Consider the following 25,085-nt stretch of genomic DNA (forward strand, 5'->3'; position numbering starts at 1 on the left):
CTCGCCGCCGGCGCCGTTGTGCGCCGCCGCCGTGCGCTCGTGGAGCTTCTCGTAGGCGACCTCCTTCCACGTGTACTTGCCCTTGGCCGGGCCGACGAAGCGCGCCGGCTTCTTCCGGCGGTTCTCGGGCTTCATCCAGTCTGCGCGGGGACGCGCCCGAATCACACTCGCGGCACTCGCGGACGCTCGGACTTTCGTTGCTTCGCGACCCGCCGCGCGCTCTCGCATCCGGCGCCGGAGAGCGAGCGAGGGGCACCGTCACCCCGATCGAGGACGCCGGGAACGCGCCGCCGGCGAAATCGTCGCTCTTCGGCAGCTCCACGGTCTTCCCGCGGATGCGCTCGAACTCGTCCTCCGGCACGTCCTCCATGGGGCGATCGAGCGCGGCCATGCTGTGGCCGAGCCGTGCGAAGACGACTGCACTGTGGGGGCATTGTCAACATCGGGGCAGCCCCACCAGCCAGACGGCGGCGATCTTCACGCTCTTTTGACGATGCTGCGGTTCCTCGGCGTGGGCGACGCCTGCGGGGATGGGCTCTGTGATTTGTGCGCGACTCCGGCCGGCGACCCCGACACCGGGGCGCGGGGGGCGCTCGCGCTGGACGACCCCGACAGCTTCGTCCTCGAAGAGGGCGACGTCCTCGGCCCCGTGTGCGACCTCTTCCACGAGGCGGACCTCGTCGAGTCGCGCACGCGCCGCGCCGCGGCGCTGCGGCACATCCAGGCCATGGAGGGCAAGGCGCGGGAGACGCACCTCGAGGCGAACAGGCGGAAGCTCTGCTCCGTCATCAAGCGCGACCACGTCGCGCGGTTCGTCGGCTACTGCGAGGTCGCGCGGAAGAACCTGCTGGCGGAGGCGGGGCTCCACCAGCACCTCGCGCTCATCCCGCTCAGCGCGAAGCCCAGCGAGGAGGACTTCGACGAGGTCTTCCAGGTCGTCGGCATCGCGGACCACCCCGCGGTGGAGAGCGCGAGGTGGTGCGTCGGGCGCTGGGTCGAGTGCCGCGACGACCCCGAGAAGCGCCTCATCGTCGAGCGCCACCTGCGGGCGCTGGGCGTCGTCGGCGCCGACATGGAGGCGCCGGACGCCAAGGGCACGACCGCGCTGCTCCACGCCGTCGGCGAGAACTGCGTCGACGGCACGGAGCACTGCCCCGTGGCGCTGCTCCTCGCCTTCGGCGCCGACGCCTGCCACCGCAACGACGCCCACGTGACGCCCCTCCTCGCGGCGGCGGCCAAGGGCCACGTGAAGCTCTTCGAGATCCTGGTGCTGGTCCTCGAGCGCCAGGGGCGCCTCGACGTCGCCGTCGAGCGGTGCACGAACGGCGACGGCGCGACGGTGCTCCACTTCCTCGCGGACCGGGGCCACGCGCAGCTGTTGAGCTTCGTGCTGAAGCGCGACGCCTTCCAGGCCGTCGTCGACGCGAAGACGAAGAAGACGGGCGAGACGGCGCTCGTCGACGCCGCGCGCCACGGCCGCGCGCCCTGCGTCCACGCGCTCCTCGACGGCGGCGCCCGCCCCGAGGCCGCGGCCTTGCTGGCCGCGGCGCAGCACGGCCACGCGCGCGTCGTCGAGGCGCTCCTCGCCGCGGGCGCGAGCCCGGCCGCGAAGGACGGCAAGGGCCGCACGGCCGCGGACCTCTGCGCGGCCGACGCGAGGCGCATCGCGTCCCAGAACAAGACCATGCTGACCATGCTCGGCGGCATGCGCAAGTCCTTCACGAGCACGGCGACGCACGCGTCGTCCGCGGACCACGACGCGTGCCTCGCGCTCCTCAAGGCCGCGCAGGACACGCGCCACGAAAAGCACCACCACGCGCACAAGAAGGACGACCACCACCACGCGCACAAGAAGGACGACCACCACCACGTCCACGCCCAGAAGCACCACTAGGGGGCTGGCGCGCTTTAGCGTCGGGGTCGGGGTCTTGGACGGGGGGGGAGGTTCCCGACCTCTCAGCCGCCCGCGGACGGCGCGTCGAGCTCCGCGAGGAGCGCCCGGAGGCAGGCGTCGATCTTGCGCGTCTTGTGGGCGACGAGGGGCTCGTCGCCGTCCATGGCGGCGAGGAGGTCGAGCGCGGCGCCGTAGTGCGCGACGGCCGCGGCCGAGTCGCCGCGCTTGGCGGAGACGGCCGCGAGCTTGCCGAGCGTGCGCACGAGGGGGTACTCCTGGCCCGCGACGAGGCGCCGGCGCATGGCGAGGGACGCGGCGAGCTGGACCTCCGCCGCGGCGAGGTCGCCGGGCCCGCCGCGGTGGCCGAGCGCGTGGCCGAGGTTCTCGCGCGAGTTCGCGAGCTCCGCGTTTGCGGCGTCGCCGCCGTAGACGGCGAGCTGCATGGCCAGCGCCTCGGCGTGGTGGGCCGCCGCGGCCGCGTAGTCGCCGCGCGTGTCGCGGACGACGCCGAGGTTGCCGAGGGCCTTGGCGACGTCCGCGTTCCGCGCGTTGGCGCCGTGGATCTCGCGGAAGGCCGCGAGGGCCGCGCCGTAGCAGGCCTCGGCGCCGCAGATCTGGCCCGTGGACATGTAGACGTTGCCCAGGTTGATGCGCGCGCAGGCGACGTCCGCCGCGCGCGCGGCGCCGTCGCCGCGGTCGCCGTCGGCCGCGTAGAGGCCGAGCGCCTCCTCGAAGCAGGCCTCGGCGGCCTTGAGCCTGCCGAGCTGCTTCCGCGCGATGCCGAGGTCGTTGAGGCACGACGCCACGTTCGCGTCGGCGCCGCGGACGACGCGCTTGAGCTTGAGCGCGGCCGCGAGCGTCCGCTCGGCCGCGGGGAACTCGCCGCGCGCGAGGCGCACGCTGCCGAGGTTGTGCAGCGCCGCGGGCACGAGGTAGTCGCGCGTCTGCGCCCGCGACAGCTCCAGGAACGTCTCCGCGAGCGCCAGGGCCGCGTCGCCCGTGTACCTGGGGGGGGGCGGCCGTCTCGGTCGGAGGAGCGCGCCGTTCCCGGGGACGCGGGGCCCGCGCATGGTGAGGCAGACGCCGCACTGGCGCCAGCCGTCGACGGCGTGCTCGCGGAGCCGCGCCCAGCGCTCGAGGCAGGCGAGGTGCACGTGCGCGGAGTCGCCGCGGCACGCGCAGGGGCGGACGAGCGCGCCGGCCTCGGCGCCCTCGAAGCAGATGCGGCACACGGGCGCCTCGGCCTCGCGGGCCGCGGGCGGCGCGGCGGCGGCCGCGGGCCCGCGGCCCGCCTCGGCGCCGGGCGCGCGGCCCGCGGCCGGCGCGACCTTGGCCGCCGCGGGCTCCTTGCGGGGCGCCGGCGCCGCGAGCTCCTCGGGGGCCGTCGTCGCGGACTTGGGCGCGCGGAAGAGGCGCGCGTAGCGCAGGCTCGCGAACTTCATGGCGGCGCGGGGGTGCGGGGCGCGCGGGGCTGCGGGCGCGCGGGGCTGCGGCGCCGCGTTCTGCGGGATTGATTCGCCCTCGAAAGGGGGCTTCTCCAGGGGTGTGCGAGGGCAGCCTCGAGTGTTGTTCGAGGGCCAACCAAGGGGTAATAAATAGTATGGGGTGGCAGCTCAACGAGATTATGTTGCGCGAGCTCCTCGTACTGCAACCCATCGTTTTGGGGCAATGTTGACGACTTTTGGCCGGGGACTTTTCGACGCCGCCGTCGTCGACGCGGCCCCAGACGGACCGCAGCGGTATTCGCTCCCCCGCGAAGGCGCCCGCGACAAGACTTACGCGTCCGGGCGGTTCGGGTCCGGTGGAAGGAAACCGAGGCGCGCTGGAGGGCACCGTGTCCGGTTTGGCGCCACGCGAGGAAGGGGGTTTTGGGGCAGCTCTTGGACGTGTTCGCGATGATGATGGTCGTGGACCGTCTGCTGGCGCTGCAGAGCCCTTCGTTGGTACCTATGGATGGGCTCGAGCATCTCAGGACACGAAAAGTTCTCGACCTCGAATGCCCGCACGCTGCCCGAGAAACTGTGTTGCGACACCGTCGGCGCCGGGGCTGCGCAGGCTCTGAGATCGTGGGAAAAGTGTGTCCTGAAGGTTTCGAGCCCCCCGCGGGTACCCATAGGGCGCCTCCAACCTCTAAGGACAAGAAAATATCGCACACTCGACTCACACCGCCGCCCTCTCGTCCCGCCGCCGAACAACCGTCGCGCTCGCGAGCCAACGCAATGATCTCAGCAGCCCAAATTCGCTGCCCCGCCCCGTCGAAGGGTTCCGCAGCCGCGCCGCGCCGCGCGACCCGCCATCGTTGCACTCAGCCCGCGCGCTGCGGCGTGGAAGAAGAAAGAAAACGCTAGCGGCGGCCCCGAGTAGTACGAGGACCTCGCGTTTCGCCTGCCACCCCATCTAGATTTATATCCCCTTGGGCCAACGCGGATTTATCGTCAACGTTGGTGCACTCGAGCGCCGGTATAAAAAAAGGCAAAAAACATCAAAACGGCGAGCCGCAGCTCGTGTCGCACCAGCGCCGTCGTCGTTCGGCGCTTGTTGCATCGGTCCTTCGGCGCTCGCACCGCTGCATTGCAGTCGCGCCATGGCCGCGCCGCCGCGCGAGCAGGCGTGGTGGACGCCGGCCGTGCCCTTCGCGTCCGGCGCCGTCGCCGGCGGCGTCGTCAAGACCTTCACGGCGCCGCTGTCGCGGTCGACGATCCTGCTGCAGACCGCGGGCCACGGGAGCATGGTCCAGGCCGCATCGGGCGCCGGCGGTGCGCGGAGCGCGTCGGAGCTCGCCGTGGGCTACCTCGCGCACGTGCGGGCCTCGGAGGGCGCCGTCGCGTTCTGGAAGGGCAACGGCACGTCGATCCTGCAGAAGATGGCGACGACGGGGTCGAACTACTTCGTCTACGAGCGGCTCAAGGAGTTGCTGCGGCCGATATGGAAAAGCGACGACGACGTGGGCTTCCCCGCGCGGCTCGCGGCGGGCTCGCTCGCCGGCGCGGCCAACGTGACGCTGGCCTACCCGCTCGACGTCGTCCGCACGAACATCGCGTCGTCGTCGAAGCGCGCCGCGGGCGCGGAGCGCTGGGCGGGCATCGCCGAGACGTTCCGCCTGCTCTACCGGACGCACGGGTTGCGGGGGTTCGCGCGGGGCCTCCCGGCGACGCAGTTGTGCCAGGGCGCGAACATCGGCCTCCACTTTGGGATCTACGAGACGCTGAACACGAACGCGGCGCTCGCGGCGACGTTCTCGCGGGCCTGCGGCTACGAGCCCGCGCTCGAATCCGGCGACCGGCCGCGGAGCTCGTTCGCGTGGTCCATGGTCTGCGGGTCGCTCGCGGGTCTGGTCGCGTCGACGCTCGTGCAGCCCCTGGACCTCGTGCGCCGCCGCCAGCAGCTCGTCGGGTCCAAGGACGCGGGGCGGCCCTTCTGGGCCGTCGCCGCGGCCCTCGCGCGCGCCGGCGGGCCCGCGGCGCTCTACCGGGGCCTGCTCCCGGAGCTCTGCAAGGTCTGCCTCTTCCCGGCGTCGGGCCTCAACTTCTACGTCTACGAGCTCGTCCGCCAGGACATCTTCGGCCACACGACGGGCATTCGATAAGAAGGCTTACTACCTCGGCGCGCCGGCGCCGGCGAGCAGGGGCTCCGCGTTGATGGCGACGTCGCCCGTGAGCCGCGGCGCGCGCTCCGCGCGCTCCGCCCGCGCGAGGGCGACGCCCGCGGCCGCCGACGCCGCGAGGAGCCCCGCGCAGACGAGGAACTGGGCGCGCCGGGACGCGGCGCGCGCGAGGAGCACGGCGACGACGCACGCGTTGAGCGGGACGCGGTAGAGCGAGTAGACCGCGGCCCGGCTCTCCTCGGGCACGACGCGCGCCTTAATTGCACCGACCAGGGGCCAGTAGCAGCCGACGCAGACCTCGAAGACCAGAAACGCGAGGAGCTTCCACCGCCGGTCGTCGAGCGCGGCCGCGGCGCCGAGGCTCAGCGCGGCCGCGGCCGAGTTCGCCGCGAAGCGCCGCGCGCCGCCGCCTTTCGCGAGGCACGAGCCGCCCATGACGCAGACCATGAACGTCGAGAAGATGAGCCCCTCCGGCGGCTCGTCCGCCCCGGCGAGCGCGGGCGTCCATAAAAAGACGAAGATGTACATGGCGCTCTCGAAGGTCGACGACGCGACGCCGCAGAGGAGCGCGCGGCCCTCGAGCGCGTCGCCGACGGCGCGGCGCCAGCGGCGCGGCCGCTCGCGGTCGCCGTAGTTCTCGTCCCACGTCGAAACGCAGGCGACGCCGCAGGCGACGAGCGCCAGGGCCGAGAGGTCGAAGGGCCAGATGTCGCCGCCGTAGTAGAGCGCGCCGGCTCGGGTCAGCGGCGCGCCGCGGTCCACGGCGGCCTGGGCGAGCTGCCCCGCGATGATGGCCGCGAGGCCATTGCCGAATTGCGCCGCGGCAAAAAGGTCCGGCAGCGCGGCGGCCTCGCCCGCCTTCGCGTGCGCGGAGACGCACCACGCCTCGAAGCTGCTGAAAAGGAGACTCGTCGCGACGCCGCCGAGGAGCCGGCCCGCGAGGCACGCGCCGTAGGCGTTCGAGTGCTTGCACGCGCAGCAGGCGACATACACGGCGCAGTAGGCGACGGCGCAGGCGCGCCGGCCCACGCGGTCCGCGAGCCCGCCGGCGAAGGTGCCGATGACCGCGGAGCTGCCGAAGCCCGCGACGAAGAGGAACGCGATGCGCGCTTCGGAGAAGCCGTACGACGCGTAGAGCGCGTAGACGTAGGGGCCCTGGAGCCAGTCCGCGAAGAACGCGAGCAGGTAGACCACGAGGTACTTTTTTCTCAGCGCTTTGCAGGCCTGCGACGCCGGCGGGCCCTTCGAACGCGTCCAGGTCGCGGCGACGAGGCCGAAGGTGAGCGCCGACGTCACGCCGAAGGCCGCGTAGCAATAGGCGACGAAGCCGCGCATTGCTATTGAGCAGTCCGATGAGTCGAACTAGTGAACGATACCGAGCGACCGCGCGCGACTCAGCAGCGGGATTCGGCAGCCCGACGCGTCCATCGTGGAGCGGAAAGGTTGGTGTTTGACCTCGCCTTCGATGTTGAAGCCCTCGGCTCTCGATCACGAGTGAGATCCCGCCGCCGCGCGCGTCGTCGTCGCACGTTCAGAGATGGCGCTCAAACTCGTTCTCGCCCTCGCTCTCGTCGCGGATGCGTTCGTCGTGCCTCGGGCGCCGCGGCTCGCGACGATGGTTCGACCGGCGCAGGAAAAGGACACGGTGGCGAGCATCCAGGAGGCGGTCGCGAGCTTCCAGGACGACATCATCAAAAAGGCAAACGAGTGGGGCAAAGAGGTGAACAAGGAAGCGGCGCCGGCGCCGGCGCCCGCGCCGGCGCCCGCGCCCGTGGCCGTGGCCGAACCGGAGCCCGCGCCCGCGCCCGCGCCCGCCGCCGCGGCCGAGCCGGAGCCCGCGCCCGCGCCCGCGCCCGTCGCCGTCGCGCCCGTCGCCGTCGCGCCGAAGCCCGTGTTGCAGACGTCGCCGTCGCCGGCGGCTGCGAAGCAGGAGGCGGCCTTCGCCGCGATGAAGCAGGAGGCGTACGCCGCGCGGGAGGCGGAGAAGAACGCCGAGGCGCGCGTCTTGCAGATGAACGCGGCCGCGGGCGAGATCTTCGCGGCGCGGGCCGCCGCGAAGAGGAAGGCGTCCGCGACGGCGGCGCTCGTCGCCGGCGCCAAGGTCGCCGGCTTCGGCGTCGCCGTCGGCCTCGCGTCGTCGGCGCCGGTGACGTCCGCCGCGCTCCCCTTCGCGCAAAACGCCGTCGCGCTGCTGCCCGCGGGCGCCCAGGGCCTCGTCGCCCGGGTGCCCGCGGCCGCCTGGCCCGTCGTCGCCGTGTCGACCGTCGCGACGGTCCTCGCCCGGGCCCTCGCGAAGGCGGAGGCGCCGCCGCCGGTGACGTACTCGTCCGACGCCGTCCGGCGGATGAACGAGGACACCGCGCGGATCTTCGAGCGGCTCAGGCTCGCGCGGATCAAGCCGCTGTCGCCCATGGCCAAGGTCGTCCGCCTCTTCGCCTTCGGCTGCGCCGTCGGGCTCGCGGTCGACCCGGGACTCCGCGCGGCGTCTCTCGCGATCGCGAAAGACGCGGCCGCGAAGCTCGTCGCGGTCCTCGGCGTCGTCTCCGTGACCGCGGCCGCGGGCGCGACCAAGGCCGGCGTCCTCACCGCGTCGGCCCTGAAGGCCGTGCCCTTCGGCGAACCGGTCGTCGCGTTCGCGGGCAAGGCCGGCGGCGGCGCCGCGGCGGCCGCGGCCGCGGCCGCGGGCGCGGCCAAGGCCGGCGTCGTCGCCGCGGCCTGCGCCGCAAAGACGGGCGTCGTCGCCGCGGCCTGCGCCGCAAAGACGGGCGTCGTCGCCGCGGGCGGCGCCGCGAAGACGGGCGTCGCCGCCGTCGCCAAGGCCCCGGTCGCCGTCGCCACCGTCGCCTGCGTCGCCGCCGCGGCCTTCGCGAGCGCGTAGCTCCGGGAAAGGCGCCCTAAGAAACTCAAAGCCTAGACCTCGAAGTTGTCGTCGGCGAGGCGGACGGCGTCGGCCTTGTCGTGGTGGACCTCGATCTCGTGCTCGTCGGCCTTCTCGTCCTCGGAGTCGGACGCGTTCGCGCAGCGGTGGAAGAACTCGGCGGCCTCGGCGTCCGTGGCCTTGCCGGACGCGTCGATGAAGGACGCGATGTGCTTCGAGTGGTGCGCGTCGCGCGCGTCGCTCTCGCGCCGCCGCCGGTCCTCGACGAGCTGCCGGACCTGGTTTGCGATGCTTCGCATTTTCACCGCGGCCGCGAAGAGCATCGCGGCCCCGAGCACCATGGGCAGCGCGGGCCGCATGTCGCCCCGCGCGGCGCGCGAGCCGCGGCGGTGCTGCGCGAGGTCCGACCAGCGGCCCGTGAGCGTCATGAAGGACACGAGGCTCACGGCGACGCACGGCGCGCCCACCGCGACGACGAGGATGACGACGCAGACGCCCGCGAAGCGGCCCTGCTTGTCCAGGGGCGCCTGGCTCGCCCACATGGCGCCGAGCGGGATCGTCGCCGCCGGTAGCGCTACGAAGAAGAATGCCAAAGCGACGAGGAACCCGGCGTACGACGACGCGAACGCCGCGCCGAAGAGCGCCACCGCCAAAACGAACTGGTAGCGCGGCATGACATAAATCTCCGCCTTGTCGCCCTGCTTGAAGTGGCGGATCCACAGGAAGACGCCGATGACGAAGGGCGGCAATAAGGAAAAACCGAACTCGATGCGCTCCTCGACGGACGGGTCCAATTTGTACTGGAAGACGTTGAAGAGCGTCACGAGGTGCACCGTGAGCCCGCCGAGGAGCAAGAACAGAAACACCGTCAGGTCGTCGAGCAATTTCTCGCCCGCGGCCCAGCGCGCGCGCTGGTCCGCGAAGCCGAGCCACATCTCCGCGCGCGCCTTGGCCACGGCCTCGGCCAGGAGCTCGGCCAGGCCCGGGCCGCCCGGCACGCGCGGCTTCGACTCGGGCAGCCGCAGCGCGAGGAGCTGCGCGGCGAGCATGACCACGAGCGCCAGATAGGCGGCGCCGCGGACCTCGAGGGCGTCGCTCGCCAGCAACACGCCGCCCAAAATCTGCCCCGCGAAGGACCCGACGCCGCCGTACGCGCCTGAGCTCACGCTCCCGCTCTGGACGTCGTCCAAACCGCCGTCCGCGGCGACGGCGCGCGACAGCAATTTCGTCTGGGGCTTCGCGTCCTCGGCGCCGCCGACGGCCAGCCGCCCCAGGTCGCCGCCCGCGACGTAGAGCGTGAGGTCGAGCACGTAGAGCGACTGCGCGAACGAGTGCACGTTCGCGATCGCGCGCACGAAGTACAAGAATAAAATGAAGCCCATGTGGGCGTAGGAGCAGATCAGACACCAGAGGAAGATCTCGAAGCAATAAGACGCAAAAATGCAGGGCACGCGCGGCAGCCGGTCCGTGATCTCGCCGTGGATCATGACCAGCGACACGCGCGGCACCTCGTAGCAGACGTAGGCCAGCGCGCTGAACACGGCCAGTTTCCCCGGGTTGTCGCCGCAGACGTCCTCGACGATGTAGGACAGCAGCGGGAACTGGAGGAGCCCGCTGCCGAAGCCGAGGACTAATGAATAATGATAGTACGGCCGCAGCCGCTCGCCGACCTTGCGCCGCCGCGCCTCCTCCATGGCCTCGTTCTTCGGGCCCTTGGCCTCGTCGCCGAAGCGCGTCGGCGTCGCCATGTCCAGCGACGGCTGGTGGCTCGCGCCGCTCGGGTAGATGAAGCGCATGTCCAGCGACGGGTCGTGGACCTCTTCGACGGAGCGGCCGACGGCGCCGGTCTTGCTGTTCTTGTAGAGCGTGCAGCCCGTCGACTCCTCGTAGCCGCAGACGCGGATGTCCTGCGGCAGCGACGACATGGACACGCGCGAGGACATCACCAAGGCCTTCCGGGACTACCAGATGACCCAGTTCGGCAGCTGGCCCTGGCCCTCGGACGGCGTCGTCCCGGCGTCTTCCGGTTCAGCTCAGGGGGCTGCCATCGATGGGCAATTTTCGGTCGGGGGGTTGCAAGGCACCTTTATCAAGGTTGCACCAACGCAGCCGGCCGCCGAGATCTCGAGAGCAAAAGCCAGGCTTGTGCGCCGAAGCAGCAAAGCCGCGCCGCCGCGCCGCACCGCCGCCGCAGCCGCAGCACCGCGGCCATGTCCGGCTTCAATCCCTTCGGCAAGAAGCCCACGGCCAAGGAGCAGGCCAAGCAGGTGAAGCGCGGCGTGCGGAGCTCGCAGCGGGACCTCGACCGGGAGCTGCGCGACCTCGACCGGCGCGAGCAGCAGATCATCGCGGACCTCAAGAAGGAGGCGAAGCTCGGGCGCAGCGAGAAGGCCGTGAAGCTGCTCGCGAAGAATCTGGTCCAGCTCCGCGCGCAGCGCGAGCGCGTGCTCGGCGCCAAGGTGCAGGTCGGGTCCGTCGCGACGCAGGCGAGCGCCATGGCCGCGTCCGTCGCCGTCGCCGACAGCGTCGGCGCCGCGGGCAAGGCCATGGGCGCCATGAACAAGACGATGGCCAAGGCCAACGTCGGCCTCTCCATCGCGCAGTTCCAGCGCGAGACGGAGCGGATGAACATGACCGAGGAGATGATGGGCGACATGCTGAGCGACGCCTTCGACACCGACGAGATCGAGGAGGAGACCGACGCCGTCGTCGACGGCGTGTTGGCCGAGATCGGCCTCGACATGACCAAGGGCATGAGCGACGCGCCGACGGCGGCGCTGCCCCAACAAGCCGCGGCGGAGCCGCAGCAGGCCGACGACGACAAGGCCCTCGCCGCGCTCCAGGCCCAGCTCAACGCGCTGTAGCACGTAGTTCAATTGGTTTTAGTCGGTCGAGGAGAAAAGTACGGGGTGGCTACAGCTCGCCGCCCGGCGGCGTCGCCTCGAAGCGGAACTTCCCGGGGCGGCTCTCGGGCGGCTCCGAGTCGACGTCGCCCACGTCGCCCTCGTCGTCGTCGCCCGCGCTCGCCGCCGCGCGCCTCGCCGCGCGCTCCGCGGCGCGCTGCTCGCGCGCGCGCGCCGCGGCCTGCTCCGCGGCGCGCTCCTCGCGGATCTCGCGGCGCGTCCGCGGGCGGCCGTCGTCCTTCCGCGGCGGCGGCGGCGACCGCGGCGGCGGCGGCGGGTCCGTCGCCGGCGGCGGCTGCGGCGGCTCGTCGGGCTTGCGCTCGCAGATGAGCGTGCCCTGGTTGTTGCCCACGTGCTCGTCGTCCTGGCAGCCCCGCGGGTCGATGGCGGCCTCGCGGAAGTCGTCGCGGGTCTTGCCCGTGAGGCACCGCGTGCACCGGAGCACCCGGGACCCGTCGTCGTCGTCGTCGAAGGCGCAGCCCTTGCAGGAGCCCCGGTAGGAGCCGCCGGGGATGTCCGGGCCGTCGGGCCGCGGCGGCGCCTCGCGCCGCTTCCGCTCGAGGACGTCGCGCTTCCGCTCGAAGGGGTCGCCGAAGGGCTCGAAGCCAAAGTCCTCGGGGAAGTACTTGCGCGAGACGACCTCGGAGAAGGCGGCCCCCTGCTTGTTGTCGCGGCCGACGCCCCGCTCGAGGTCGTCGCCGCGGTCGTAGGCCTTGCGGAGCTTCGCGTCGGCGAGGCAGTCGTGCGCGGCGGAGACGCGCGTGAACATGGTGTTGGACCCGCCGTGGCGGTCCGGGTGGTAGACGCGCGACGCCGTGCGGTAGGCCTTGCGGAGCTCCTCGTCGCCGAAGTCGCGGCTCAGACCGAGCACCAGATAATGGTTGTGCTTGCCTTCTAAAGTGGCCGCGTCGGCCCCGTCGCCGATGGCCGACGCCGCGGCCCGCGCGGCCGCCGCGTCGAGCTGGCGCCGCTTCTCGTCGACGGCCGCGACGATCACGAGGTCCCGGAGCCCCGCGCGGTCGCGGTCGACGCGCGCCAGCCGCTCCGCGTTGCGCACGGCGCCGAGCGCGTCGCCGGCGTCGAGCGCGAGGCGCACGTCCTCTTCTAAAGCGTCGCCGAACGTCGGGAAGAGGCCGAGCGCCGCGTCGAGGCGCTCCCGCGCCTCCTCGCGGCGCCCTAAGCGCCGCAGGCAGCCCGCGTGGTGCAGCGCGCCGACGGCCGACGCCCAGCGGTCCTCCACGGGCTCGTAGATCAAGCGCCGCCAGCCGCTCGGGTTCTCCGGGCTCTCGGCCCACGCGGCCGCGCACCCGACGAAGTCGCCCGCGCGCTTCAGCTCGTCGGCCCGGGGCGCCCGTTTCAGAGCAGCGGCGAAGGCACCCTCCGTCGGCGTCGCCGCGCCGCTCGCGTGCTCCGCGTTCTCCGGCGCCGCCAAACGGTGGAGCTGGCCCGTGTGGTCGTCGACGAAATGGCCGAGCAGCGCGTGGTCCGCGACCTGGCGGTGGTACGCGGCCTGGCGCTGGAGGCGCCGCACCATGTGGGGGTCCCCGATGTAGATGACCTGCCAGGGCAGCTCGTCAAAATCATCGTCGTCGCCGTCGCCGGCCGCGTCCGTCGCGTCCGCGGGGCCGAACGGCGGCCGCCGCTTCGCGTGCGACCACGAGTCGCCCGCGCCGGGGATGATCGTCTCGCCCGCGTGGCCGAACTTGTCGTGGCCCTTCTTGTCGACGAACATCCACTCCGTCGACTTGCGGCCCACGGCGCCGTAGCCCTCCGGGGGCCGCGCGAGGACCATCGACCACTTGCTCGCCTCGTTGTAGTACGCGAGCTGGCACTCGCGCAGCAGCGACCCGCAGGCCGCGCCGGCGCGGCTGTCCGTCGGATCCACGCGCGCGTAGACGCCGTTGAGCCCGCGCAGCGTCGAGCCGGCCACGAAGAAACCATGAGCTGGATCGCGCACCGTGCCGTAGCGCCGCGGGCCGCCGCCGCCGCCGCCGTAGGGCACGACGCCGCCGGGGCCGACGAGCTGGGCGTTTGAGGACGCGAGCAGCAGCGCGAGGCGCAGGAAAGCGCTGCAGGTCGCGCGCGCGCGCATTTCGACGGCGCGGGGCGTTCCAGCCTAGGTATTTTTGCTTTTAGCGACCGCAACTGCGCAGCAAGGTGCCGCTCTGTAAAAGCTGCCGATTAGCATGGCAGCCCTCTCTAGGTTCGCTGAGAGACTTCGTGCTGAGAGACTTCGTGCTGAGAGACTTCGTGCTGAGAGACTTCGTGCTGAGAGACTTCGTGCTGAGAGACTTCGTGCTGCAGACCGCTGAGAGGCTTCGTGCTGCAATTCTTGCGACAGGCAGCCTCCGCAGCCAAACATATGAGCAGCAACGAGGAGCAGGCGAGCCCGAGGCCCATCGAGTGGTTCTGGATCGCCGCGTTCCGCCGAGACGCCTGGCTCGCGCAGCATCGCGCGAACGCTTCAAAAGCAACAGGCCGCGAGCGCGTCGTCCTGCTCGGCGACTCGATCACGGAAGGCTGGTCCGTGCCAATCCCATTCGCGTGGTATCGCGCGCTCGCGCTGGACCACCGGTCCGCGGGCGCGCTGGGCCCCGGCACGGCGGGCGTCTGGAAGGGCCTGCTGCACCAGTTCGCGGCGATCTGGGTCTGGTTCCTCGCGTTCCCCTTCGGCCGGCGCGCGCGCGTCGCGGCGCTCGCGCTCGTCCTCCGGCGCGTCCTCGACCACCGCCGCGACGCGTTCCGGCGCCTCGCGGACGACCTCGGCGGCGACGACGCCGTGGTGAACATGGGCGTCGGCGGCGACCGGACGCGGCACGTGCTCTGGCGCGTCGAACGCGGCGAGCTCGACGGCGCGATCTCGCCGCGGCTGCGGGCCGTCGTCGTGGTCGTCGGCGTGAACAATCTGGTCTTCGGCGAGGACGCGCCTCCGGCCGTCGCCGCGAAGATGCTCGGCGTCGCGCGCGCGGTCGAGGCGCGGACGCCGGAGGCCGTCTCCGTCTTCCTGGCGGCGTTGACGCCCGTGGACAGCCCCAAGGGTCCCGTGACGCCGGCCATGGCGCAGGCCTGCAACGACGCGCTGGCGCGCGAGCGCCGCGACGCGGGGCTCACGCGGACGACGATCCTCGACTTCGAGAAGGCGCTCGCCCGCGCGGGGACGCGCCCGCCGGAGCCCCTCGACGCGCTATCGCCGGACAGGCTCCACCTCAACGAGCGGGGCTACGCGGCCCTCGCGACGGCGCTCGTCCACGGCATACAAAAGGCGCTTAAGCTTTAGCTAGCTCGCCGTCCACTACAAAAGGCGCTTTAGCTCGCGGGCTCCGCGCGGCGCGGCGGCTTCGTCGGCGGCGTGGGCAGGTCGGCGATCGACAGGCCGCCGAGGGCCGGGAGGTCGTCGTCGTCCGCGACGAGCGCCTCGAGCTCGCGCTCGAGGCTGCCGTCGTCGTCGTCGGACGTCGTCGCGCGGGCGAGCGCGGCGTCGACGTCCGCGACCTCGTCCATCTCCGCGGCGAGCGCGTCCGTCGCGGCCTCGACGTCGTCGGCGGATAGGTCCGCGCGGGCCGCGCGGAGCGCGCCGGCGGCGAGCTCGAGGGCCGCGACGACGCTCCGGTCGTCCCACAGCTTGCGGAGCGCGTCGTAGGGCTTTTCGAAGTGCTCGAAGTGCGCGCCGCGCGCGCGCGCGGCCGCGGCGTCGAGCGCCTTCCAGCGCCGCGCGGCGACGACGTCGAAGGCGCCCGTGGCCCGCTTGTTCGCGCGGCAGGCCTCGAGCGCCGCCGCCGCGCGCGCCTCGAGTCTCGCGGTCGCGCGCGCGTGCTTCCGGAGCGCCGCCCGGAACTGGACCGCGGCCTCGTCGGCGTCCGTCGGGGCCGCGCCGCCGCCGACGCGGACGAGGCCGCGGCGCAGGTCGTAGACGTCCACGTCCGCGGCGACGCTCGCGCGGCCGCGCGCGACGGCGAAGCGGACGAGGGCCGCGAAGTCGTCGTCGTGCGTCGCGCAGCGCGCGAGCGCGGCCGCCGCCGCCGCGTCGCCGCAGCTCGCCGCCGCCGCCGCGCAGCAGCCCCGGAGCGTCGCCGGCGGCACGTCGTCGTGCGGCTCGTCGGCGCCCTCGAGCGCGAAGACCCGCTCTCCCTCCCTGAGCGTCGCCGCGTGGGCCGCGAGCGCGCGCGCGCACCGCTCGAGGGCCGCGTCGGCGACGCGGTACGCGCCGCTCCCGCCGCCGCGCCAGGACCGCAGCGCCGCGACGGCGCAGCGCGCCGCGTCGCCCGCGGACGCGCGCGACCGCCAGCGCCGCGACCGCTCCGCGTCGTGCGCGAGGGCGTCCGCGGCCGCGAAGCGCGCCGCGAGGCAGGTCGCGAGGCCCGGCGGCGGGCCGAAGGCGTCGTGCGCTAAAGCGGTTTCGAGGTCGCTTTGGTGGAGAACGAGCCAGCCGCGCGCCGCCGCGCACTCCTCGACGGCGCGCTGCCAGGTGCTGTGGAAGTCCTCGTCGACCTCTCCATTTTTTTTCGGGATGGAGTAGAGAAACTCGATGCGCTCCCGATTAATACCGAGGGCCGACGGGAGCTTGTGTCCCTCCGTGCCTGGTTCGTCGGCAGCTTGCTCGAGGCCCAGACCCAAGCGGACCATCGTCTTTTGCCGTGCGGCAAATCTGCGGCAAGTCGCCAAATTTACTCTTCGTTGCCCTCGTGGCGCGCGCTGGACGCGCGTTCGGGGCGTGCGCGGCTCGACGTGGCAAACAGAGGCGCGCCGGCGTCGACCAGACAACGTTTACGGAGCGTGCGCCACAAGAAGAAGCGCTCGAAGAGGCGGAAGCGGCGCATCGGCCCCAAACAAACAAGTACTGCATGATGGCGCGCTGCCTCTCCCTGTCTCTACTCACGAGAACCGTCGCCGCCTTCGGCATGCCCGCCGTCAAGAGGGCCCGGTCGACGCTCGTCGTCGCGCCCGCCGACGGCCAGACCTTCGCCGTCGCCGGCGACAGCGCGGACAAGATCACGCTGCTCCTCGACGACGTGAAGGCGAAGATCTGCGTGCGGACGCAGCTCGAGGGCCGGGAGCCCTCGCCGGAGACGTGCCTGCAGAACGTCGGCAGCGTCGACCTCTTCAACGTGCCGCGCGGCGGCCTCCGGCTCCTCGTGCGCGACGCGGACCGCGAGGAGTCGCTGTCGATCGCCGTCGCGAAGACGAAGGAGTTCGTGCCCGGCGACGACTGGCGCGAGGTCGGCGAGAAGGCCGTGCCCGCGGGCCTCGACATCCGCCTGCCCCTCGACGGCGCGGCCAAGGTCGCGCGCGTGCCGCCGACGTGGCGGCTCCAGCTCTACGTCGAGCCGCCGGACGGCCGGCCGGGCTTCTGGCGCGCGGACGTGACGCGCGACACGCCCATCCGCGCCCTCGAGGCGGACCTCCGGAAATGGCTCGCGGGCCGCGGCGCGTCCGCGCTCCCGAGCCTCGCGCTCGGCGACGGCCGGCCGTTCCACGCGGCCGCGACGGCCGGTTTGGTGAACCTCTTCGCGCACCAGCACGACCTCGCCTGCGTCTGGACGCGGCCGACGGCACCGCCCGCCCCCGAGGCGCCCGTCGTGCTCACGCGCGACGCGCCGCCCGCGAAGGTCGAGGCGCCCGCGGACGAGGCTCCCGACGCGCCCGTCGTGCTCACGCGGGACGCGCCCGCGAAGGCCACCTGGGCCGCGGGCGGGCCGCTCCGCGTCGTGCGTCCGCCCGCGGGTTTCACCGACGCCGCCGCGGCGATTCGGTAAGCATTTTTCACGCTGCTTTATCGATGTGTGGTGTGGCGGAAAACGACGCGACGATGCAGAGCGGCACGACGAGGTAGGGCAGGTAGATGAGCGCGAGGCGCGCGCGCGTCGCCGCGGCCGCGTCCGCGCGGAGCAGGATCTCGCCGAGGATGGGCACCATCGTCGTCGCGACGTGCGAACCGTAGGCGACGAACGCCCAGCGGAGGCGCGCCTCGGTCTTCGCGAGGAGCGATCGACACGCGACGAAGAAGAACGGCAGCTGCAGCACGACCTCGACGAGGATGAGGCTCCGGAACCAGGTCGGCGGCGCGCCCATCAAGAAGTCGCCGTTCGTTTCGACGTGAAAATCCAACAACTTCGCGGCGATGTGCGGGTAGAGCGCGCGCGGCAGCAGCGCCTGCGAGTCGATGAACATCGTGATCGGGATGTGGCTCGCGAAGTAAGCTAAGTAGAGCTTCCGCGCCAGCGATCCCACGCTTATGCAGCGCAGATCATAGCTTGGCTTGGCCTCCAGAGTGCGGCAATTGGCCGGCATAGCTGCTCGCGTCCCGCTGCGGGCTGTCTGCGAGGCGCGCAGCGGGCGTCACGAGCGCAAGCCGGTTACGCTGCGGGCGTCACGAGAGCAAGCGCGTCACACTGCGGGCGTCACACGAGAGCAAGCACGGTGGGCGTGCAGGTCGCCCTGCGGCCATCTGAGAGCGCTGGAAGTCGGGGTAAACGTGCCTCTGTTTAACATGTCCTTGAACATACAAAGTCGCGCGCGATGGCGCGCGCAGCCCGAATCGGGCTGCTATTGTTGCTCTGCGCGCCCATTGTAGAACCCTACGCCATCCCGAACCTCACGGCGCCGCACCCCATCAACGCGTCCTGCGTGCTGCGCAAGCTGCCCCAGCCCTGGGCGGCGCGCATCCACTTTTTTTCCTACGTCGCGAGCGACCTCTACCACATGCTCGCGCACGCGCTGCGCTACTACCGGCGCCTCGGCGTCGACTTTGAAAAGCGAGCGAAGTTCGTCGTGCACAACGCGTCGGGCCCGAGCGTGCTCGCCAAGGCGACGACGTACCTGGAACGCTACGGCGCGCGCTACGACGTCTCGAACGCGTGGAGCTCGGCGATGAAGCGCCAGGCGGCGAACGCCTACCTGGCGTCGCTGCCGGCGGACGCCTGGCTCGTCTACCCGGACCTCGACGAGTTCTTCGCGTTCCCCTGCGAGCTGCCCGCGGTGATGCGGAACGGCAGCTTCCTCTCGGGCGCGATGGTCGACCGCGTGGCCTACGACTGGCGCCTCGCGGGGCTCCACGCCCTGCCGGCGGCCGCCAAGGAGTCGCGCGAGTACGCCATCGACCACCAGTTCCCGCGGAGCTGCGCGCTCACGGAGAAATTGTTCCAGACGAACGCGCACACGTCTGTGTGGAAATCAAATCTTCAACCCGACTTCAATTTGCGCGTATTTCAAAGTTTGACTCTGCTTAGAGAACTCGACGAGAGCAATCGATTCGTCCAAAAATCAGCCGAATCGACTTCGAATTGACTGAGCTAGAGAATTTCAAAGTTTGGTCGGGACGTCCCAAACCAGTGGTTGATTTCCACGCAGGCACAAGTACACGCTCGTGCCGGCGCGCGACGCCGCGGGCAGCCCGCTGGCCTACATCAACGCCCACTCCGTGACCTGCCGGGGCGACCCGGACCGGCCCGAGCCGCGGCGCCGCCTCGCGAAGCGCCACGCGCAGCGCGCGATCGGCTGCGCGGGCGTCGTCGTCCACCGGGGCCCGGACATCGCGCACTACGGCTTCACCAAGGTCACGGTGCCCATGATGGAGCGCAAGCTCGAGACCTACCGCGCGCTCTACGCCGCCGAGGGCACGACGTCGTCCCTCGACGCCGTCGCGCACTACGAGCGGCTCCGCGACAACTTCGAGTGGTGCGCGAAGACGCGGAGCTACCAGTTCACGGCCGAGGCGCGGCGGCGCGTCGGGACCATGTGCGCGCCCCTCGGGGCCGACGCGGAGGACGAGCGCCCGGACATGGTCCTCTGCCACCCGCGGCCGACGAGGGCGCCGACGCCGCGGCCCTCGCGGAGCTTCCGGCCGACGCGACGGCCGACGCCGCGGCCGACGCCGGAGCCGACGCGGTCCTTCGCGCCGACGAACGCGTCCCGGGTTCTATCATCGTAGGGGTCTCGACGCGCGCCGGCCGGGTCGCAGGCGGCCGCGCTCCGCCGCCGGGAGCGCCGGGAGCGCCCCGCCCTTCGCCTTGCCCTTGGCGAAGGCCGCGGCGGCGCGCGCGACGGCGCGCGTCGGCTTCGGCTTCGCCGAGGCCGCGGCGGCGCGCGCGACGCCCTGGGTCGGCTTCGGCCTCGCGAAGGCCGCCGCGGCGCGCGCGACGGCTCCGCTCGGCCCGGCGGCCGCGGGCGCGGCCCGCGCGAAGCGCAGGAGCGCCCGGAGCCACTCGAAGCAGCTCTCGAGCGCCCGCAGGAGAGGCTCGTCGCCCTCGGGGAGGCCGCGCGCGACGGCGGTCCAGGCGACGCCGTCGAGCGCCGCCGCGAGCGCGGCGGCCAGGTCCGGGTCCGCGTCGTCCGGCCGCCGCCGGAGCAGGTCCCCCGTGAACGACGGCGCGGCTATGCGCCGCGCCGGGCGCGCGCTCGCGGCGCCGGGCTTGTCCGCCGCGCGGACGAGCGCCGCGGCGAAGCTTCGCGCCTCCTCGCCGGCCGCGTCGCCCTCGAGCCACGCGGCGAGGCGCGCGAAGACGTCGCGCGAGCAGGCGGCGGCGACGCCGCGGTGCGTGACGAAGACCCGCAGGCGCGCGAGGTCCGCCTCGGACGCGGCCGGCGCCGCGGCCGGCGCCGGGGTCTCCGCCTCGCTCGCCGGCTTCGAAGCGCGCCGGTTGCCCCAGACGACGACGCGCGCCCAGGAGCGGTGCCAGATCATCTCCACGAGCTCGTCGGCGGCGTAGCGCGCCGGGTCGAGGTGCTTCGCGGCCTCCGCCGGGTTTGGCGCCAGGGCGCATAAAATGCGATGTACGATTGGCTTTGGCAGCACCGCCAGGCCATTGCCGGGCCGCGCCGCCGCGAGCACGAGGACGAGGGCATCTTTCAGCTTCGCCGGCGACGGCGCGAAGAAGCCGCCGGGGCGCCGGACGGGCTTCATCGTTACGTTAGCATGTCCATGCTGCCCTCGCTTTTATCAACTTCGTTATGTCGCATGTCCATGCGCTTTTATCAACTTCACTAATCCTTAATTACCCAAAGTTTACCAGATGTTACCCATCAACACACGACTCGTGCCACATGCCGATGTGCTCTAGCTTTGCTCACTGGTGAAGCATCCACGCTTCCAACCGAGCAGTGTCGGCCCTGTTTGTGGCGCGTCATACGGAACTTGCATGAACCACTACGCGTGGACGGTCTCGTTGAGCGATGAGGGTCCTTGCGCCCCTCCTCGTCCTGGGCGCGGCCGCGTTCCTCGGGGAGATGCCGCGGCGTGCGCGCCGCTTGCGACGCGACGCGCGCCGGCGGGGGGCCGAGCTCGACGTCGACCCGTTCGCCGTGCTCGGGCTGGACGCGGCGGCCCTCGCCGCAATGGATCCGCGGAGCCGCGACGCGGCGGTGCGAGCCGCGTACCGCGCCGCGGCGCTGGCGTCGCACCCGGACACGTCGGCGACGGAGCGCGGCGACCGCTTCGCGCTCGTCAAGCGCGCCGCGGACGCGCTGAAGCGCGAGGACGATTTCGAGAGGCTCGCGCGGGCCCACGCGGCGGCGCGCGACGACTCGCTGGCGGCGCTCTGGCGCGACGAGGTCCGGGAGTGGTCCGTCGAGCGGCTCGCGGCGCACCTGCGGGACGAGGGCGCGCCTGAGCCGGTCGTCGCCGCGTTCGTCGAGGAGGACGTCGACGGCCGCGAGGTCGTCGGCGTGCCCCAATGGGAGGGCGACGACGTCGACCACTTCATCTGGGCGCTCCGCTGGCTGGGCACCGAGGACGAGGCCGTCGCCGCGCGGACGGAGAAAATCCTCCGCGACCTCGCGGGCCGCGAACGCGGCGCGAATTTCGTCCGGCGCGACGGCGCCCAGGGGCGGCGGGCCGATAGGACCAATTTCTAGATCCGTCTCTTTTTAGGAGCCGTCGTATGCTCACGCGTGGGCGGCTATCATATCGTTTACCTACAGCTCGGCCCAGCCGAAGCCCGCGGGCTTGTTCGCCTTGGCCTCGGCGACCTTGTCCGCGTAGTCGATCGCGAGCTGGGCGCGCTGGGCCCAGTCAGGGCCGACGCCGTCGTGGGCGCCGGCGATGGCGGGCTCGAAGGCCTCGGAGCTCACGAGGCAGAGCTCCAGGCCGTTGACGTCCGTCACGATGGCGATGAGCAGCACGCCGAGCCCCGTCTCCTCGTTGATCTCCTGGAGCTCGTGGACCACGCGGTCCGGCTCGTCGCGCGCGAGCTGATCGTAGATCGCCCGCACCCGCGCCGCCGGCAGGGAGAAGGCGTTGCGGCCGTCGTGCTGCGTCGGGACGACGGCGTCGCCCTCGTGGAAGTCGAAGACGACGGACTCGGCCTCGTCCGCGGCGAAGTAGACGCGCTCGCCCGTGCCGTGGGGCGCCGCGGCCATGCCGAGCGTCTTCGCGTACCAGGCCGCCGTCGCCCTCGGGTCCGCGACCTCGAAGTGGACGGATTTGAAGGGCTCGCGGCGGCCGGCGGGCCGGTCGCGGAGCTTGAACGCGTAGCCGTCCGGGCCGACGACGGACGTGCCGTGCACGCTGTAGCCCAGCGCCGTCGCGCGCGCCGCCGCCGCCGCCGCGTCGTCGACGTACATCTCGAAGAGGTGGAGGCCGGAGCCGCGCGCGTAGCCGTCGACGCCGTAGTTGTACGTGATCTCGAGCGCGTAGGCCTCGTCCTCGGCGCGCGTGCCGACCATGGTCTTGCTCCAGGGCACGGCGTAGTCGCCGTTGCACGTGATCGGGCAGGCCTCCGGGTTCTCCTCGTGGCGCAGCACGACGAGGCCCAGGACCCGGGTCGTGAACTCGAGCGTCGCGTGCAGGTCCGACGTGCGGATGACGTAGTGGGCCGCCGGGCCGGGCCGCGTCCCGCCCGCGGCACTGGCGGCCGCGACGACGAGCGCGAAGCGCAGCGGCGCGAGCATGGCTTCGCTGCCGACGCCGATGGAGGCGAACCAAGAGCTTGTGGGCCCACAATAAAAAGGCACACAAATAGTCAACAAAATCGGTATCTTACTTCCATAACAGCCGCGTTGGACCTGGGGCAGCGTCTCGCGGCGGTCGTCGTGCGCCGCGCCGACCGCGCGAGCGGCGCCGGTTCGCGACGATGATGGGCCAGCCGCAGGCCCTGTGCGAGGAGGACGAGATCATCAACCGGCTGCGCGAGTCGCGGAGCGACGGGGAGATGTTCTTCGACGTCGAGTTCGGGGGCGTGGCGACGGCGCTCTACGAGAACGAGAGCGAGGTGCCCGAGTACGACCAGGACCTGAGCGAGCCCGTGGTCTGGCTGCGGCCCCAGGAGCTCGCGCACTCGCCGGAGTACTTCGTCGACGGCGCGCTGTCCGGGTCCGTCGTCGAGGGGCGGCTCGGCGACGGCTGGCTCCTCGGGGCCATGGCGGCCATCAGCGGCCACCCGGAGCTGCTCGTCGAGAACCTCTTCGGCAGCGACCCCGACGACTTCAAGAAGTGGGGCGTCTACACCTGCCGCTTCTACAAGAACGGGAGCTGGGTCGAGGTGACGACGGACACGCGCGCGCCGGCGACGTCCGGCTTCGGCGACGGCGGCGCCCACGGCTCGCCGGAGCCCATCTACGGCCGCTGCCTCGACCCGCGGGAGCAGTGGGTGTCGCTGTTGGAGAAGGCCTACGCGAAGCTCCACGGCTCCTACGAGGCGCTGAGCGGCGGCAGCGTGACGGAGGCGCTCGTGGACCTCACGGGCGGGTCCGGCGAGGAGGTGAAACTCGAGGAGAAGGACCACGCGCGGCTCTGGGACCTGGTCAAGGCCCACGCGGAGAAGAAGCACGTGCTCTGCGGCACGGTCGACGTCGGCGAGGGCCTCGAGGCCGTGCGGTCCACGGAGCTCCGCGAGACGCCGCTGGGCCTGCTCCCGGCCCACGCCTACGGCGTCCTCGCCTGCGTCGAGGTCGCGGACCAGCGCTTCCTCCACATGCGCAACCCCTGGGGCAAGGGCGAGGGCAACGGCGACTGGCGCGGGCCGTGGTCGAACGCGTCGACGCAGTGGGACGACTTCCCCGAGGTGCTCACGGAGATGATGAACGACGAGTCCCTCGCCTGGGACCGCAACGCCAACGACGGCACCTTCTTCATGGCCTTCGAGGACTTTTGCGCGCGCTTCGACACGCTCCACGTCTGCAAGCTCTTCGTCGACGACAAGTACAAGCAGTACAAGGTCGTCGGCAAGTGGAGCGGCAAGACCGCCGGCGGGCCCGACGCCAAGTTCGAGGCCAAGCAGAAGGCGGACCTCGCCGCCGCCGCCGACGTTTCCCCGGCGCCGCCGCCGCCGGCGGGCGCCGCCGCGCCGAGCCCGGACCGCCGCGCGTCGCGCGACAAGGCGGGCCCCGGCGACGAGCTCAACGACGCGTCCCTCAAGCTCGCCAACGCTTTGCGGGACCACCACGGCAAGTTCGTGCGCACGGACGGCGACCCCTACTGGTTCAACAACCCCCAGTTCCGCGTGACGACGCAGGCGCCCGTCGAGGTCCACGTGTCGCTCACGCAGTGCAAGAACCCGACGGCGCCGGCGGCGACGAAGGGCCACTTCAAGATGGCCTTTGAAGTCCTGCGGACGAAGCGCAACGCCGAGCACCCGCGCATCTGGAGCCTCGACGGCGCGGAGCTCGTCGCGCACGCGCCCGGGCTGCCCGCGGCGGCGACGCGCGAGGTCTCGCTCTCCGGGCTTTTACTCGAGCCGGGCTGGAACTACAGCGTCGTCGCCCACGCGACGCTCCGCGGCCGCGAGGCGCCCTTCGTGCTGCGCATCTTCTCGCCGGGCGAGCTCAAGGTCGCGCCCGCGCCCGAGACGCACAGCCAGTACGTGCCCGGCGCGTGGCAGGCGGACCTGGAGCACGACACGGCGGGCGGCCCGCCCCTGCTCTCGGGACCGAAGCACGGCGTCCTCAAGGTCGCGCCGAAGTGGTGCCACAACCCGCAGTACCACCTGAAGCTCGTCGACGGCGACCCGGGCCGCGACCCGGACGCGCCGGAGCCGGCGAACGCGGGCACGGTGGACATCAAGCTCGTGCTCCGGCGCACGGACGCGGCGCCCCAGGCCGCGGAGCCGCGGAAGAAGGGCCTGCCGCGGAAGTCGTCCGCGGGCAACATCGACGCGGCGGGCTCGTCGCGCGCGCTCGGCGGCGGCGGCGACGACGCGGCCGTCACGACCGTGGGGCTCGTCGTCTGCAAGGCGCCGGCGCCCGAGGAGGAGCTGGGCCGCCGCGTGCACAAGGAGACGAAGACGAACGCGCTCGGCGAGCCGAAGCCGACGAAGGAGTCGACGCTGCGGAAGAAGCGGCCCAAGCCCGGCGTCGCCGAGGCGCGCCAGCTGCTCGAGGGGCTCGGCGGCGCGTCCTGGGGCGCGGGCATCGGCGGGTTGGGCGGCGGCTTCGAGGGCGAGCCGGAGAAGGCCATGCCGCCGCGGAAGATGCTTTTAGAAGCGAACGAGTGGCACCAGACGTCGAACTTCCGCGGCGCGACCGTGGCGACGCTGCTCCTCCCGGGCATCGTCAAGAGCCGCATGCCCAACGGCATGGTCGTCGTGCCCTGCCTCAGCGACGTCGACACGCAGGGGTCCTTCGTCCTCGAGGTCCACAGCGACGCGCCCGTCTCCGTCGAGGCCGTCTCCGAGTCCAAGTCGAAGACCGTCGTCGGCGAGTGGGTCGACTCCAACTCCGGCGGCTCCCACCTCCAGCCCTCCTGGAAGACGAACCCCAAGTACAAGCTCACGTTCGCGAACGCGACGGCGCGCGCCAAGGTCAACATCACGCTCACGCGGCCCGAGGCGGACTGGAAGATGCGCGACATGGTTGGCTCAATGATGGGCTTCTACC

The 25,085-nt window shown here is 72.1% G+C and overlaps 6 protein-coding genes across 6 annotated transcripts; 2 read left to right on the forward strand and 4 right to left on the reverse strand.

The window, feature by feature from the left end:
• Nucleotides 1-4,478: 4,478 nt before the first annotated feature.
• AURANDRAFT_24778 (hypothetical protein) lies at nucleotides 4,479-5,480 on the forward strand (the record flags this gene model as incomplete). Its single annotated transcript, XM_009037334.1, has 1 exon — nucleotides 4,479-5,480. One exon carries the CDS (start codon nucleotides 4,479-4,481, stop codon nucleotides 5,478-5,480), a length of 1,002 nt encoding a protein of 333 aa, XP_009035582.1.
• A 189-nt stretch (nucleotides 5,481-5,669) lies between these two features.
• AURANDRAFT_2371 (hypothetical protein) lies at nucleotides 5,670-6,728 on the reverse strand (the record flags this gene model as incomplete). The annotated part of the gene is made up of 1 exon (XM_009037112.1): nucleotides 5,670-6,728. A coding segment is annotated over one exon (1,059 nt), but the record flags the coding sequence as incomplete, so codon positions are not given.
• Nucleotides 6,729-11,245: 4,517 nt separating this feature from the next.
• Nucleotides 11,246-15,913, reverse strand: AURANDRAFT_71338 (hypothetical protein; the record flags this gene model as incomplete). Its single annotated transcript, XM_009037564.1, has 2 exons — nucleotides 11,246-13,395; nucleotides 14,688-15,913. The coding sequence occupies 2 exons, from the start codon at nucleotides 15,900-15,902 to the stop codon at nucleotides 11,290-11,292; spliced, it is 3,321 nt and encodes a 1,106-aa protein (XP_009035812.1).
• A 1,168-nt stretch (nucleotides 15,914-17,081) lies between these two features.
• AURANDRAFT_15943 (hypothetical protein) lies at nucleotides 17,082-17,486 on the reverse strand (the record flags this gene model as incomplete). Its single annotated transcript, XM_009037563.1, has 1 exon — nucleotides 17,082-17,486. A coding segment is annotated over one exon (405 nt), but the record flags the coding sequence as incomplete, so codon positions are not given.
• Nucleotides 17,487-21,710: 4,224 nt separating this feature from the next.
• On the reverse strand, nucleotides 21,711-22,163 carry AURANDRAFT_23914 (hypothetical protein; the record flags this gene model as incomplete). Its single annotated transcript, XM_009037562.1, has 1 exon — nucleotides 21,711-22,163. A coding segment is annotated over one exon (453 nt), but the record flags the coding sequence as incomplete, so codon positions are not given.
• Nucleotides 22,164-22,423: 260 nt separating this feature from the next.
• Nucleotides 22,424-22,942, forward strand: AURANDRAFT_24262 (hypothetical protein; the record flags this gene model as incomplete). The annotated part of the gene is made up of 1 exon (XM_009037335.1): nucleotides 22,424-22,942. A coding segment is annotated over one exon (519 nt), but the record flags the coding sequence as incomplete, so codon positions are not given.
• Between the last annotated feature and the right edge of the window lie 2,143 nt (nucleotides 22,943-25,085).

The sequence above is a fragment of the Aureococcus anophagefferens genome, assembly GCF_000186865.1.
Source record: "Aureococcus anophagefferens unplaced genomic scaffold AURANscaffold_6, whole genome shotgun sequence".
Lineage (NCBI taxonomy): Eukaryota > Pelagophyceae > Pelagomonadales > Pelagomonadaceae > Aureococcus > Aureococcus anophagefferens.